The sequence below is a fragment of the Podarcis gaigeae genome (assembly GCF_964106915.1).
Source record: "Podarcis gaigeae genome assembly, chromosome: 3".
NCBI lineage: Eukaryota > Metazoa > Chordata > Lepidosauria > Squamata > Lacertidae > Podarcis > Podarcis gaigeae.
The window spans coordinates 85,381,220-85,398,456 of record NC_139680.1 but is presented as its reverse complement, the minus strand read 5'-3'; the positions used below and the strand labels follow the sequence as shown (position 1 = coordinate 85,398,456).

Here is a 17,237-nt window from a genome sequence, read left to right as displayed (position 1 = left end):
AATGCAGGCTTTCCAATTAGAACGCTGCAGCAGTTTAAAAACTTTCTTTCTAGACTGATGAGAGAGCAATTATTTTAAGCAAAGTAAATGCAGTCTTCTGGCTCTGCTTCCAGTTACTTCTTGCTCCAATAGCAAAGACAAAGCTTTTGAAAACCATAGTTGCTATTGAATTTTGTATCAAAATAGCAGCAAAGAGAGCAATTTGTTGCTATAAACTCAAATCCTGCTAATCAATGGTATGCAGCCAGCCAAAACATTTGTAAAAGATGTAAGCAAAATCACATTTGGTAATCAATTTATAAAAGCAGTTCATTGATCCTAAAGAAAAATCGATAGAATAGGTGATTGAAGATATGTAATATAACCATGCATTTTGTATACTTTCAAGATGAGCACTAACTAGGAAGTCTGTATTGGAGGACCATGTGAAGGTTTTCTTGCTATAAATTGGCTAATTCACATCTTTATGAAGATCTGTGGAAGAGGCTTAAATAATTATGCATGCTTATAGTCACTTCCATTTCTACTTATTTTTCTACTCTTTTGTCCATTTGGTGTGAATTTCTATTTCTATTACATCATTTCTATTTAATGTGATTTTTAAAAAAGTGGGGGCACCTTTTTGTGTATGCCGATATCCTTGACACCAAGTAAGGACAGTTCTATTTTCCTTTCAAGTCTTCAGGCAGCACTTCTGTTGTCAGGAGTTCTGCTTCAGCTGATTTGCCAGCAGCCACCTTATTTGGAGGAAGCAGACTTGGCTACTGTCATTCATGCCATAGTTACATCCACATTAATCTACCATAACACAATCTGTGTGGGACTGCCTGTAAAGTTCAGAAGCTTCAGCTGGTCTGCAATGCAGCTGCCTGGTTGCTTGTGAGATAAAGTAATCAGACCATAAAACATTTATTCTGTAACTAGCTGTGTTGATTACCAGCGTATTTCTGGACTGCTGCCTTTCATGCATTCACTGGTTTGGGGCCTTGCTATCTGAAGAAAACGTACCCAGATCTGCCCAGGCCTTGACATTGGCCACAGAGACCCTTCTCACAGGCCCACAATTAAGAATCATCTGGTTAGCAACCACAGAACCTTTCAGTAGTGGCTACATCACATTGTAACCCCCTCCCATGGGATGTGTGCCAGGCTCCTTTCCTGATTGTGTTCAAACAGCCCTTAAATACATTGCTATTTGAAGTTGCTTTTAATTAGACTTTAACTGTTCCTGCTTCTTCCTCCTTGTCCTCTGTGTTGTATACTTTAATTGTCTTATCTTTTGTTTTTATGATTTTGACTCTGAACTACCTTGATACTGCCTTTGGCCCTGAAAGGTGGTATAAAAATACCAAAATAGATAAATAAGTACAGTTTTTGTTGGCCTGTGAAACAGAGGCTGACCTTCACTTTGGCAGTGCAATCATATTCACACTTGCCGACTGAACTAGTTTTCCACATGGATTGATTTTTACATAAATTAAGAATAATTTAGATGAATTGCAAATAAATGCTCTAATTGACAATATATTATAGATTGCTTAGAAAGTTTAAAGTGGGATAATTATTGAAAGCCAAATTATCAGGCATGCCAGAAAAATATGTATTCCCAGAATTCTGCTCCTACCTGCAGCTTTAAAGCAGGCTTCTTCAAAATGGTGTCCTCCAGATGTTTTTGTACTGTAACTCATCACCCCAGCTAGCACTGGGACTGTTAGGAGTTATAGCTCAAAATATATGGAGCCACCAGGCTGGATAAGGCTGTTTTAAACCTAAATAAAAATAACAAAGAAATAGTTGATAAAGAAGAATTTTCAGGAAGTAAGGATCTGGAATTATAGTATAGTTTACTTTTATGCCTACTTATGCCCAAAATGTCCCCCTTTTAACTAAGGTTAAAATACAAATACAGAATTCAAACTGCTGATTATTAGAGACACATTCCAAGACAAGCAGTTAACACAGGGTAGCAGGAAAGATTGTAGAAATAAATTATGTATTCCATGGTTGGTTGGTTGGTTGGTTGGTTGGTTGGTGGGTTTGTTATCACTGAATTCTTACTGTTTCTGCTCATGCAGGTTACTTCTCTGGGATTGTGATGACAGAAGCTACAGCTATTACATTGAAGTTTCCACTAACCAGCAGCAGTGGACTATGGTGGCTGACAGAACAAAGGTTTCCTGCAAGTGAGTTTAATATTTCTTCTATCCCTTTCAAATCTTATAGAATGCTTGTACATGACTAACCATCCGAAACAAAAAGGAGGGCAGAGTTTGCAGGGAGGATCCAGGAAGGATTAAAATCAAATGGCTCCAGCCAGGTTAAAATTGAATGGAGGATTCTGTTGTTGAACTAGCTGAAAAAGTTCCTTTGCTTGCCACCTAAGTACAGTCATTAGTCCCTTTGTCTAGGCAGTGATTGTTGGCCCGAACAGTTAAAATTGTTGGCCCAAACTGTCACCACAAGCTAATGGGTAGGCCTTCATCATCTGGCTGGAAGCTGGCTACAGACTGAGAAGCTAAGAACCAGAGACATGCTGTGACTAATGTAGAATCGAGACCTTTCAAGGTGTTAAAGCACCTCCATTTTACACTCAGATTGTGTCTATGTGTGCATAAACCATTTATCCTAAAGATACTACAGTCTCTGCTGCCCCTCATTCTAAGGAAACTGAACCCTGGCTAAGCTCCTGCAATCCCTGGAATCTTGCTCCGCTTGGAGATTGGGGTGGCATGTAACAGTATATTACTTTAATAAAAAAAATGAAACATTACTGATGATAAGAGACTGGGTAGGAATTTCACTTTGCAGTGCCCAGCAGTTTTACACCACTTTCCATGGTTAGGAGATTGCTTTAACTGTGACAGGAAGAGCTGGAGAAACAAAACAATATTTTATTTCTTTATTTGCTGTATTTCTATTCCACCCTTCATTTTTAAGGGTCCCAGGGCAAATTACAGTGCAGTATTCACAGTGAAACAACAATAAAACCAATCATAGGACAATACCAGAACCAACTAAAACACCAATACCATGAAACAACTGTATTTCTGCAGCTGTGGAATTGGTCTGTTACAGTTGGTCTCCCCGCCCAACCTAATTTACCCCAAAAGGATATTAATATACTGCTTTAATATCTCATAAATTGAGGGAACCACTTTGATAGGCCAATTCAGAATTAATTTTGACATTTGTTACATAAAGAAGCATGGAATCCTAGCTTAAAAAGAAGATTCTTCTAGTGACTCCAACTTGAAAAGTGAATTATTTGACCAAAAGCAGTCTGCTTCTGCTGATGTTTTGTAGTGCTTCTGTTGCTGTTTCATATGTGCTTGGATAATGGCAGTCTCCTTCCTTGCCAATTCCTGTGTGCCTAATCTTGCATTGAAGATCTAATCCCTTGTTCATGTCAGGAATTTATAGCATGAAGAATGATTGCAAAGTCCCAACTAGCTAGTTCACAGCAGGAAAAATAAGACAGACCGAAGGTAGCAAACACAAACTTCAACAAGCCTCTCTGATCAAGTGAGAGTGGCAAAGAAAATAATGCAGAGAAGGAGGGAGTAAAAGTAAATGGAATTCAGTTTACATGTCATAGACTGCATTTGATAGTCTAACCAAGTGTGAAAACTTCTTTTCAAGTCTGCTTCTGCTGCCTTTGGTCGATTTAATGGTATTTTAATGTAGTATTTTGTGTAAATTAATAATTTAGTACTCAAAGCCTGAAGTGACAGGCTATTTCTAAACTCCTCTTTTTACTCAGTCTCAAAAGGCTGGCAATGGAAATGATGGTATGTTTATTATCTTCACAGGAAAGCTTTCTGTCCTCCTTAAATGGAAGCCAATTAATGCACAGTGATTGTATAATTGTCATTTTAAATGCTTCATATAGGCTTTACAAAACCCTGCTTTCTGGCTAACTTCTGTTTACCACGCAGTATGACAGTAATGAAATCGATTCATGTTCTGTTCTGTCTAAAGGGCAAATATTTCTGATAAGTTTGCTTTGGTTTGTTAAGCTTGAACAATAGACATGTATGCTTGTTAAAAGATTTTGCGGATGAAGAGTCTAGAACTTGGATTAAAGGCTAAAAAAATGCAGTTAGTAGGGCTCAGATTGCTGCTATGATTAATTCTTTAAATGAGCATCTGCCTAAGACACTATGAACAATCAGGAAACATTACTGTCAGTTTAAAGGTTGGTCTTTGAAGTTTTTTGTTTGTTCTGCTATGAAACGCATACTGTTAATTGCATACTGAGCTGCTCTGTTGTCTTACGGGATTTGGCTACATATGATCAATCAAGTCCAGTGGTCCACTGATCGGCATATGAGTTCCTGGAGCAAGAATCCCCAACCTTTTTGGGTCTGCGGGGACACTTGAAATTTTCAAACTGTGTTGTGAGCAGCACCACGAAATGGCTGGAGTGAGAAGACGGGTTCTCACAAAATGGCTGCCGCTGGAGGTGTGCCCTGCCAGAAACAATGGACGTGCTCTCTGCGTGCATTCGTTCCTGCTCTCTCCCTCTCTCTCTCCCAGACCCAAAGAATACATAAACACAGACAGCCTCAGAGTGAGAGAAACAGTCACAGGCTCAAAGAGGGAAAACCAAAACATGCAGAAATTTAGAAAGGAAGAGAAAACACACATGTGGGGGGCACACATGGGCATCCAGACAGAGAACGCTCAGAAACATGTTTTGTTCTCTTGTCTCCCCTGCCCCTGGCTAAGCTTACTTTTTCTGTTTATCTTTTGAAACCTTCCTTTGCTTCCAGGCGTTTGGTGGTATATGATGACTCACTATTATGTCAGCTGAGCATTTGATAATTGACTTGCTTGTTGGTGATGATTTTTCCATTATTTGTCGACAGTGGTGCGATGTTTCTTGTTGAGGACTCTATGTGTGTTTTTTCATTTTTCAAAAAAACTTGGATGTAGGTCACCTTGAGTCCACTCTGTAAGGCAGCTAATAAATTGAATAAATTATAACAAAGTAATATAATAATCTGGCCTATCAAGTACTGATACTGGAGAAAGAGAAAATGGGCTATCCTTTTAAAGTTGGCTTATCCTAGACTGTAGGAGATGTATTTCTGTGTGTGACATTCTTTGTACTTTTGTCATATTTATGAAAATTTGCTATGTTTGTACAGATGCCCAATGGCCCTTAGGGATGTGAAGCTTTTCTATATATTAAAAGAAGTTGGTTTGTTGTTTTTTTTTACATAGAAGATTTCTTGGTTCACAGAGAGGCTGCTACCTGTGACTGTTCTGAGACTATATGTATAGTTACATTTTACATTTTTATTTGAGAATTTCAAAGAAGACTTGCTGTTGTGTGTGTGTGCATGTGTAGAGAGAGACAGAAAGCCATAGAATGGATTTAATTTCAAAACATGATTTGCCTTCTGTGCTATAGGATTATTAATCTTGATATTCTACAGAGAAAAGAGAGTTGACAGGCCCAAATATCATGCACTAAAAGTGTGTCTTCGCATCAAATACCAGCCTTAAATCAGTGTTCTGGGAGAGGTGCATTTTTCCTCATAACTACAGGGAGAATTCTTTTCAATTAACTTTCTTATAGTGAGTGCTGGACTATTAGTGAGAACCGTAGAGGTTCACAGTTAGCTCTATTCCTATAGTGGAAAGAAAAATGCCTTGAAAAATAATTAGAATGAAATATGTAACTGGTTATTTCAAATCAATACGTAAACCTGAACATTATTTGCCTTCACAGTTCCTGGCCATATGTAGTTTTCTATCTATTCTCTCCCCTCTTAGATTCCATTCTATAGCTTTCTTACTCCTGTGATCTCCCCCCCACCCCCGCCCTATTTTCTTTGGCCTATCTACTGCCCAGCTCCTGTTTAGGATCAGAGCAACTCTTGTCAATGGGCATCTGCACATTACGGCAGCCCAGCCAATTCTTGCCAAAGCATTCATCGCCAATGGTACATGTTGTATGAGTTTTTAAGAAAACAAAGGGAAAATTGAACACCAAATGAAGTGTTTTCTCAAGAAAGAGTTGGGTTTGCTGAGACATACATTCACACCTGTGTCTGTACTTTATATTGGATTAAACCCCATTGAAGTGCATGTGTTTTCCTTTGTGAATGTGAAAGGTGTGCTTGCATCCATAGATTCTCATGCCCAAGAAGTAGCTGGGATAAGGGATTGATCTTCTGATGTGGGTATTCACTAGATGTAGAAAACCTATGTACATATTGCATATTACATGTGAAAATGGAAGCAGATATATATTGCCATGTGTGTGCACACTTTAAAGCTACAGTTACTAGCAGGTTCCTAATCTTTTTACATCTATGTAAGAAAAGCAACCCTGTCTTAGATCTCTGGAATTGATGTCTTTTTAGTGAAGCTGATTTTTCTCATTTAATTTTATTTTAAATATCAGCACAATGCATGGTTTTCATGTTCATTTGTCCCCCTCCAGTAATTTTGTTTATAAGTGATGACCATTACAATGAAAGCTCCTTCAATAAATCATAATTAAGCAAGCAGATCTTTTGACTAAATGTGGGTGCCCAATTAAATGCATAGTTACACTTGTGAAAGGTTAGCATTTGTACTCTTTAAAAAAAAACAGACAGCTTTGCTTCAAAAGTCAACCAAATTGCTTTTTATTATTTAGTTTTGTGGTACTTCTTGCTACTAAATGTCACCTGTAGAAAATTAAAAGATCCCACAAACTGTAGTTGAAACATCCATCTAGAGGAGTAATTGACGCTTTACATTTGCAACATTAGGTGATCTCTTTGAAAACCTTTTATCTTCTGTTTGTTCTTTTGATATTTATAAATGTTAACCAATGTAAATTATAGGGTTTGTGAACCTGAATACCCATAGTGAGGTCCCAAATGTTAAAATGTTTTTCTGAGTGGTGTAATACCTGTATTTAGTATGTCTGACTATAGTACCTTTCCTCAACTTTTATAGGCATTTTAAAAGCAACTGTCATTGTTAAGGTTGCATGAGAATCTAATTTCATACAACTTCCTTCACTAGGAATAAATTATTAACATGCATAACTTAGAGGCATCAATTCCTACATACATAGAACTCAAGTAAAGAGATGCAAGACCATTAGGACAATGGATGTTCAACCAAGTCTGTAAAACTATAAAAGAAATGACATATTTTAGGGAGTTTTCTATAATGTAAAGGCATATAGTTTATTAAAGTATATTAAGATATATACTTGGAGGGAATTGAGGTTTTTTGGTCTCACTTCAAATATGTCATTATAAAAAAATATAATAATCTTTCATGGCTCCATGCAAATGGGCGCAGCCCTGGAGCTGGTTTCATGGGAAATTGCTCATCTCTGCAAACATAAAGAATTATTATTATTATTATTATTATTATTATTATTATTATTATTATTTGAGCTAAGTGAAGCTTTTGGTTTTACTTGCCTGTTTAACATTTCACAGAGATGAGCAATTTTCATAAAGGTAGGGAATAAATTAGACCAATAATAAGGAATCTGAATACATTGTTCAAATGGTCAGGAATTTTAAATCCATATTTTGAGACTTTCCAAAGACCAATTTCTGTTTTCCTCAATCATGAGTAAGCACGCTTTATTTATTTTATGGCTTTTCAAAAATGCATAATAAATACCCAAACTTTTAAAACAAACTTTCTAATCAGAAGTAAGTACGTTATATTCTCGATCAACTTTCTCATCAGCACCATCCATGATATTTGAACATCTCAATACATTAAGAATCCAAAGGTAATAAAAAATATATTTTACTGTAATCAGTTTATTTTTGCCAGCTTATATATATAAAAATATTCTAACAGTTACCTGAGATTGTATTATTCCCATAGACTGCACAGACTACTACATAGTTCTGAGCAAAAAATGAGTGGAAAATGCATGTGTCATCACTTAAATGTTCTAAATATTTTTGCCAATACCAGGTAAATAAGTTCTTAACAACAACAAAAACCATGCACTATACACAGAACATAAAATGCAGAGAATGTGTGTGTCTTTTTAAAAATCAAAATACACCCTTAAAAATATTCTTTAAAAAGTTAAATACATATAAAATACAATGTTGTAAATTGTTATATGTCAGACTAAGATAGATTAAGGCTGTCAACTCAGAACTCTACTGATGCAGAAATGGCAAGCTACACATTTATTATTTTAACATGTACCGGTAAGCAGAATTGTCACTGTAGAACTCTCTCATCAAAGCCTCAATTGCTGGATGCATTTCAGCTTGCTAGTCTTCCTCAGTGGTAGAAAATTAGAGAAATGTGCATGAAATAAATTCAAGTACAGCAAATCATCCATCTTCCAGGCTCAAGGGACAGGCACACTTAAATTCTCTCTTCCTACATTAAAAAACACTCAGTTAAACCATATACTCCCAAAGGGTATTTTCTGTTCTTAGAAGTGAAGAGGAAGACACTTTTTGGGGGAACAGTTCACTACAGAGAAGATCTGCATTCGTAGTTCTTCAATTTCCTTAACGTTCAACTCACCTTCATTTCATTCTACTTAATACTACAACATACCTGTGCTTTTTACAATCAATAGCTATATCCATTTAATTGATTGATATGCTCTGATGCTCATATGCTCTGATCCCATGCAGTCAGTTCAGGATGAAAGGCCAAGCCCATGAATGAATCGTTCGCTTGCATGCTCCTGGTTTATATAGGACACATGCAGTCAAAGTTTGACAGTTCAGATGTAGCAGCAACCAGGAAAACAAGATGACCCTTGATGAATCAGACCAAAGGCCCATCTATTCAAGCATTCTACTCTCACGGTGGTTGACTGGAAGCAGAACGTAAGCACAATAGCACTCTCCCAATCATGTCCTCCAGCATAGTGCCTCTTATGCTGAATGAAATGCATAACCATCATACTTAGTAACCATATTCTTCAGGAACTGGTCTAATCCATACAATGGTTTCTCTAAACCATTCTCTAAACCAATTATCATCATACAGAGCATGCAAGGAAATGCATGAACAATGGGATTCATTTATGTGCATTAAATCTGAAATGACCCAATTTTTCAGAATAACAATTACCTTCAAAGTTAGGTATCATCCCCATAATTTCAAAAGCTGAAACCTTTTATCCCAATGTCAGCATGGAAAAAACCCTGACCCCCTTTTGTAAAGCAAAATGAGCCAGCCACCAGAATAGTACCTGAAAGTTAGAGTAGAGACATAATTCATTTATCTGACTGTGGAAGAACTTCTGTATGGAATTGGACAGAAGTAGCATAATATGAGTAGGGCATCTTTAATTATACATCTTTGAATTTCATCAGCATCTATTAGGACTTCGTTCCAAAGAGTGTACCTTCTTTTCTCAAAAATCAGCTCCACATATTAACAATCCAGTAGGGCTACCTTTCAGTTTATTGGAGGCGGTGTTCAAATGTGAATGTTGGATGTTAAATGTTATGGTAATGGTTACATTTTATTTAACATCATTTTTAGCAGCAGCTGTCCAAAGAGCAAATGCTAGGTAGATTTTTCATTCAAAGTCTGTCCTCAATATCAAATGAAAGCTCTGAAATCTTTTAGGCAAGGCCTTGCATTTCATTAAACAGTATTTGTTCTAATTAGGACATTATTTGCACTCTGTTTTACTAACTGCTGTTGTGTAATTTCCGCGGCTTTCCTACCACCATCCACCTGTCTGGCAAAATGTAGTAAAACTTACACAATATTAAACTATTGATTCATTCTAGGTAGGTTTTACCAGGACAAATTAAATACATGAATCATAGAAATCAGAGAAGTAAAAGAATTATTAGGTCTTCAACTTTTCCCTGTGGGTTTATTCTGAGATTATTCCTTACAGTATATTTTCTAGAGTTTTATTGTCAGTCCAGTTTCATATGTCTCAGACGATATGGCTTTCACTACTTCCCGTGGGAAACTATTCCATAATTTAAAAGATAGCTGTCATTAGTAGATTTTCCCCCTTCACCTTATTGCAGTTCACTATTTTCCTTTGCATCTCCAGCAGTCCCTCTTCCCTTTTGAATTCACACTCTTGAAATATTGAACTTATAGACATTCATCCTGTTCCTCCCACCAGCTTAACAAATTGAAGGCACTATTTAGTTTTTAATCTTTTCTCATACCTTGGACTCTAAATCATTTTTTCCCCTTTATCCATAGCCTTCCAGTTCAATGTATATCCTTTTTATTGCGGTTCAGAAAATTGTATATTCGAACTACAGCCTCTTCCAAAATGGGGAAAAGTTTCTACATCGGGGTGTGGTGACATCCTCAAAGTGCTTTCGCATTCGCATCTGTTAGGCCTTCCTTCCTCAGCTTAGTGCCAATGCTGGCTGGGGCTGAGGGAAGTTGTAGTCTACTGTAAGGACTGCACATTCGCCCCCTACATTCTGTGCCCTCCCATGTATGTATTTCCCTTTCAATGGAAAAACAATACAGTTTAAAATAAAATGAAAATGAAACAGTTTTAAATGGTTTTTAGATGATTTAAATATATCTAAAACATTTAGAACATCTGGAAACATCTAAAAGCAGATACTCTCACATTTACTAATTTCAGTGTTATCTATAAGCCATCAAAGGCCTGGACAAACAGGAATGCCTTCAAATAATTATATCCACACTTTCTGTTTTCCATGATTAACACAGTTTGAGCCAATTTCAAAACCATTTTGAATTCTCCAAACTAGTTAGTATTCACTATGTGTAATTTTGGTGCCTCACACTGTCTTCACAGGGTTGCTGAGGGGATAGAATGAGCAAGGTGACAATCATTTGTGCCCCTTGGAAAGGGGGGTGGGGATAGTTGTGTAAGAGAAGGGAGGTTTATTTAGGGACCAAAAGCTTTTTAGTAGCTGCAGTAGCCCCAAGATTTGTTATGTCAGCACATAAGCACATAGGTTTGGTGAACATAAGGTGTCGTGTTCATATATTTAACCCAAACATATGTGACATACCACCAGACATACCTGTGTGGGCATAAAAAAGATGTTAAACTAAGGTTGTATGAAGTTATGGGAAGAAATGTTCAGGGCTCTGGTGCAGTCCCAAGAATGCTTCCTCGGGTCACCATTTGTGCCGTTCAGTCTTGATGAAAATTGTATCATAAACTGAGTTGTCGTCTTTCCTAAGTTTAGGTTAACCAGTGCTTGGGTATGAATCATTAACAAACTACAGTGTTACACATTTTGCAAAATTCAGGTGCTTGTTTATCTTTTGACTTGTTTATTTTCCATTTGGAGGCGGTGCTACAATTTACTGCATTCCTTAGTGGTTTGACATATCAATTAGATGCTACCAACAGTAATGGAGGGGCAGTTGCTCTCACTGTGAAGTTTTTATGGCCAGGCTATGGAATAGCACCCCAAGGGAATGTAAAAGAAAGTATTGATAAATAACATGTAGCCTGGCAAAACAACAAAGGAGACTGATTAAAAGGGTGGGGTAGGTCCATCTAAAATGCTGTCAGTCAGCTCATTTTGTGGCAACTATATCTTTTGTTTTAATTGTAGTGGAGATCACTTGGGCTAGATTTATAACAATCGTGTGTTACTTACCCTAGTTGCAGATAAATGAGGAAGAACTCTCCCTAATATTTTTTTTTACTTTTTTTTTTTTTGCTGGCTGCATGAGGGGAAATGAGCAACAAGTTAACGAAAGACTAAAAAGCAACATGGTTCAGTATTTATATTTCTACCTGGCTTATCCTCAAAGGCCAATAGTGTTGTTGTTGGCGGCAGCAGCATTTGTCTGTCTCAAGAGACAATGGAGTGCACTTCCAAAAGTGAAGTGACCTCTCTGGGGTGTGTATATAGAGGTCCTGGTCTGCCCAGGTGACAAGACTCTGCTCTTGGCCTCGCTGATGTGGCTCAAAGGAAAGCAGGGCAATACGTTTGGTGCCATCTTTGCTGGAAGGAGGCATATAAGGTGCCGTCCAGCTTTCTTAGGGATTCCACTCTGGATTTGTGTAGGGTTTACTCCTTAGCCCAGGCATGTCCAAAGTCCATTTTAGGGGCCTAATCCGGTCTGCCGGTTGGTTTAATCTGGCTTCTGTGGCAGTTTATTTCCTGGGTTAAAATCCTAAAAAAAAACCTCAACAACTTCAACCCTAAAAAAAGGTCAACAACTATGGTTGTCCCTTTGGTCGGCCCTCATGGTCCTTCACTTCATCAAATTTGGCCCTTTGAAAAAAAACCACTGCCTTAGCCTTTTCTTCTCATGAAGAGATCCCACAAGGCAGCAGAGGTTTAGGATCAGAGTTTGCTTTCTCCAAGATCAGCTACCTTCCCAGGTTGACGCGCCCCATCTGCCTCTAATAGGGTAATGGCATCAAAATACAGTAATACATGGTGTATTAAAACAGATCACTTTCAGAAGATAACTTGACATGAGCATCATTGAGCCTCTGAAGGAGAGCTGCCATAACAGTTCTCTCACTGTTCTGACTTGACATGCATGATGTCATTCTCAGCAGACCACAGACATGGAAACTGGTCAAAGGGTGGGAGGGTACTGCCCCCTCTAAACCTGCAAAATTTGAAACCAGTTACTTAGTCTGAGCAATTAGTTTAGTTTTACCACACAATCCTGTACATGGAAGTAAGCTCCAGTTTCTTCACAATGGCTTACTCTCAGGAAAGAGACTCAACTGAAGCACAAGGTGGATGACTATTTTATACTGCTGTACAGTGGTACCTCGGGTTAAGTACTTAATTCGTTCCAGAGGTTCATTCTTAACCTGAAACTGTTCTTAACCTGAAGCACCACTTTAGCTAATGGGACCTCCTGCTGCCACCACGCCGCCAGAGCACGATTTCTGTTCTCAACCTGAAGCAAAGTTCTTAACCTGAAGCACTATTTATGGGTTAGCGGAGTCTGTAACCTGAAGCGCATGTAACCTGAAGCATATGTAACCTGAGGTACCACTGTATTTGTATTTGCATATATGCTCAGATAATTGATTTGTTTGAGTTCTTGTGGCAGAAAATGTGATGAATTGTATTATTTCCAGGGTTACATTATTAAATTTATTTAAGATTTCATACATGTATTTATGTTTGTGTAAAACCATGGTTTTTCCAAGATGCTCCCAATTTCAAAGGTCCAAGTTATAATTGTAAAACATTTAGTATCAAAAGGTCCTGATATTTGGGTGTATAAATTTTGTTCATTATGAGTTTTGTGTTTTACACATTTTTCTCTTTCCTGAATTAATCAAAACACCATTTTAAAATGGTGTCATCATTATTATTACATGAGCAGCTTTCTAAAAAATGCCAGGGAAGTCAGTATAGACTTCATTAAATCTTTTATGTTGGATTTTCCGTTGTAATAAATATGCACTATCAGTTCCACGTTTTATTTCTGTTGTAAATCATGCGCCATAAAACTTTGTGGCAGTTTCACACAAAAAAGTACGTTATTGATGATTGTAGGTTCCCTCTTTTTACAAAAATGTAAACATTTAGCTTTGAATCCATGTGCAAATTATGAGAGATATCTTATGAGGAGATGGGAGATGCAGGAATTAAAGAGGGAGCGTTTCTGTAAGAGTTTTTCTTCTGTAAAACATTAGCACAACAACTTAGACAAAAGTTAAAGTTACACCCACACAACCTTTGACTCACTAAACCAAACACTGTTAGGTGCAGTGGCCCAGCATGGGCTCCTGTTTTTCTGCTTGCCTTAGAAGCAAGCCCCTGATGGAGCACAATCCCTGGCTGGTGGTCTTCCTCTCTCTGGCTTGGTGCATTGCAAGTTCTGAACAGATCAGTGTGTCTGGCTGTTAACCAAAAGGTTGGTGGTTCAAGCCCACCGAGGGACAGGATTCATGCATTGCTGGGGGTTGGACTGGATTGCCCTTGAAGTCCCTTCCAGCTCTACAGTTCTATGATTCCATGAAGGCCTGAAGGAAAAGGGAGCCCAATTTATTTGCCTGCAGTGCTCTCTGCCCAAGCTTCCCTTTTCTGAAAGTCTTTGCTTTCCCCCTCATTGCCAGCTGGATCAGATTATTAACCACTTTGGGGCTTTATTGTTCTGCTGCTGCTGCTGCTGTTCTGTTGTTTGCTTATATTAATAGGGTTGTTTTTAATTTTATGTATCATTGGATTTTGTTCATCATTGGAAAATGGCCTGGGATCACACTGATGTGATGCAGGTCAGTTTACAAAGTGGATAATCAAATAAATAAATGCAATGAAATCTAAACTTACCCTTTCCTCCCTCTCTTATCTTCCCCAATGTTAGACACTTGGGACAGTGATTGGTTTGTTTTATTTATGTTTTAAAGTTCCATATATTTTAATGATGCTGTATAAAAATACATTAATCAGTACCTGATTGATAGTCGGGAATCTGACATTGAATATTTTTGTCTGTATCTAGCAAGAGTTCAAGTTTCTAAGCAGACATTTCTCATTGAAAACCTTTAAAAACTAGGGCCCAGGGTAACATCAAGATCTCCACAGACCATGATATTATTTGCTACACAAATGCATAGTAAATGCCTAGGTGAACAGATACCTCAGCTGTAATTATTTAGCTGCCTATTTGTTCTTTCATTTTAAGTAAATTACTTCCCTATGTTGTTCTGAGTATTTTAAAGAGAAACAGCCGCTTCCATGCATGAATCTGATAGAAATGTATTAAAAATAAATTAGTCCAAGAAAGACTAATTGCTAACTCCTCCGAGAATATATAGGCAGAGATTTTGCTATGCTGGTTTCATTGCCAGAGACGGAAGAAGTAACATTTATTGGAATGCCACAGTTGTTGGCATGTTTAACACTTGGAGTCATTTGGGAACTGAATATTTCTCTTTAGGTTTTTGTTTTTGTTAAGCAACTATCTTAATAATTGATGCATAAGCCAGTCATGTAAGTATAACACCTCTAACAATGTGAGATGCTTGTTCATATTACATTTTCTTCAGAACACTGATTATGCATCTTTAGTTACCTTTATTATCATTTATGATCTTCTGTTCTGTATTTTTAATTAGTACAGGGAGTCATATTAGTTCATTGTCACATCAATAAAATGTATATTTATGTTCCCATTAGACAACATTTTCCAGTTTCTCTTAACAGCTCAAAAGGGAGATCAATATATGTATTCCGGCTGCTTTCCAAAATATATGGTTTGACTGTCATCCAGTGGTGCAGTTAGGTAATTTTATACCCTAAACTTAATGGTCTTACTGCCCTCTCCCTCGTTTTAGTGGAAATGGTTTGGAGCCACATTATTTATGAGTGGAGGGAAGTGGCAGTTTTCACCAGCTCACCCACCAATTTCCTGTGCCCCCTAAAACCTGCTCCAGAGGTTATGGAATCCTCCAGAACAGTGTTGGGAATTACCAGTGGGCAGAAGAGGGAATAGCCTCCACTGTATTATTTGTCTATTTTACAAATGAGTGGAGCCTTTCTGTTCATTGAAAGACAGCTTTGCATCCATCCTTTTTCATATTACTTAAAATGTGGTAATTGCTCTCCCCCAACCCTCCCATATGCTTTTAAGCTGTTACCTTACAGGTGTGTCAAACAAAGTAATCTTGCTATAGAGAATTATTTGCTAGTATTTGCTAAAATCATTGCTATATAAATCTAATATAAATAAATAAATTTTAGGAAATCCTAAAAAATTGTTGTTGTTTTTAAAAAATGGACTGATCATGTACGGAGCTCTTGTAAAAAAAATATGTTATCTTTCTTCCAGTAGCACCTTAAAGACCAACTAAGTTAGTTCTTGGTATGAGCTTTCGTGTGCATGCACACTTCTTCAGAACACTGAAACAGAAGTTTCCAGACCCTTCTATATAGTGAGAAGGTGGGGAGGGGTATTACTCAGAAGGGTGGTGGGAATGGGTGATTGGCAGATAGCTGTGATGAGCCTGTTGACGACTCTTAACGACTGCAATAGGTCTTACAGGAAAAAGCAAGGGGTGAGAAGGTGAAAAATGGCTTTGTCATGAATAATGAGATAAGAATCCAAGGTCTTTGTTCAGACCAGGTCTCTCCATGGTTTTAAGTTTGGTGATAAGTTGCAATTCAGCAGCTTCTCTTTCCAGTCTATTTCTGAAATTCCTTTGTAGTAAAACAGCTACTTTGAGATCTTGTATAGAATGTCCTGGGAGATTGAAGTGTTCTCCTACTGGTTTCTCTGTCTTGTGATTCCTGATGTCCGATTTATGTCCGTTTATTCTTTGGCGTAAGGTCTGGCCTGTTTGTCCAATATAGAGAGCTGAAGGACACTGTTGGCATTTGATGGCATACACAATGTTAGACGATGAGCAATTAAATAGTCCCGAGATGGTATGTGTGATGTTGTTGGGGCCAGTAATGGTGTTGTCCGGGTGTATGTGGCAGCAAAGTTGGCATCTGGGTTTATTGCAGGCTCTGGTGCCAGTGTCCGTGTTAGGTCTGGTTGTAGTATTATTGTGGGTTAGGAGTTGTTTAAGATTGGGTGGCTGTCTGTAGGCAATGAAAGGTCTTCCTCCCAGAGCTTGAGAAAGAGAACTGTCATTGTCCAGGAGAGGTTGTAGATCTCTGATGATGCGTTGTACTGTTTTAACTTGGGAGCTGTATGTGATGACTAGAGGTGTTCTGTTATTTTCTTTTTTGGGTCTGTCTTGCAGCAAGTTCTCTCTGGGTATCAGTCTGGCTCTGTTGATCTGTTGTCTAACTTCATCTGCTGGTTACAGATAGGTAGCCGTGTTGGTCTGCCATAGTCAAAACAAAAAAAATTCCTTCCAGTAGCACCTTAAAGACCAACTAAGTCAGTTCTTGGTATGAGCTTTCGTGTGCATGCACACTTCTTCAGATACCATCTGTTTCATCTGCTGGGTATTTTAGTTCTAAAAAGGTTTGCTGTAGATCTCTTAGGTGAGAGTCTCTGTCTGTAGAATTGGAACAGATGCAGCAGTAACGTAGTGCCTGGCTATATACAATGGACTGTTTGGTATGTTTGGGATGGTAGCTAGAGGCATGTAGATATGTTTGTCGGTCAGTTGGTTTACGGTATAAGGTGGTGTCTATGCGCCCATCCTGTATTTTTATAGTAGTGTCCAAAAAATGTATTTCTTGCATAGATTGATTCATTGTTAGGTTGATTGTGGGGTGAAAATCATTGAATTTCTGGTGGAAGGTGTCCAGGGTCTGTTGACCATAAGGTGCTACTGGAAGGAATTTTTTTTGTTTTGACTGTGGCAGACC

At 37.9% G+C, this 17,237-nt stretch overlaps 1 protein-coding gene across 5 annotated transcripts in view; it reads left to right on the top strand.

The window, feature by feature from the left end:
• Positions 1–17,237, top strand: part of BTBD9 (BTB domain containing 9) — a 157,350-nt gene that overhangs the window by 119,905 nt on the left and 20,208 nt on the right. For all 5 annotated transcript variants that reach the window (XM_083732478.1, XM_083732476.1, XM_083732475.1 and 2 more), the window contains exon 9: positions 2,076–2,183. In XM_083732478.1, coding sequence (XP_083588604.1) covers positions 2,076–2,183 — 108 coding nt within the window. The remainder of the gene's footprint in view (positions 1–2,075; positions 2,184–17,237) is intronic.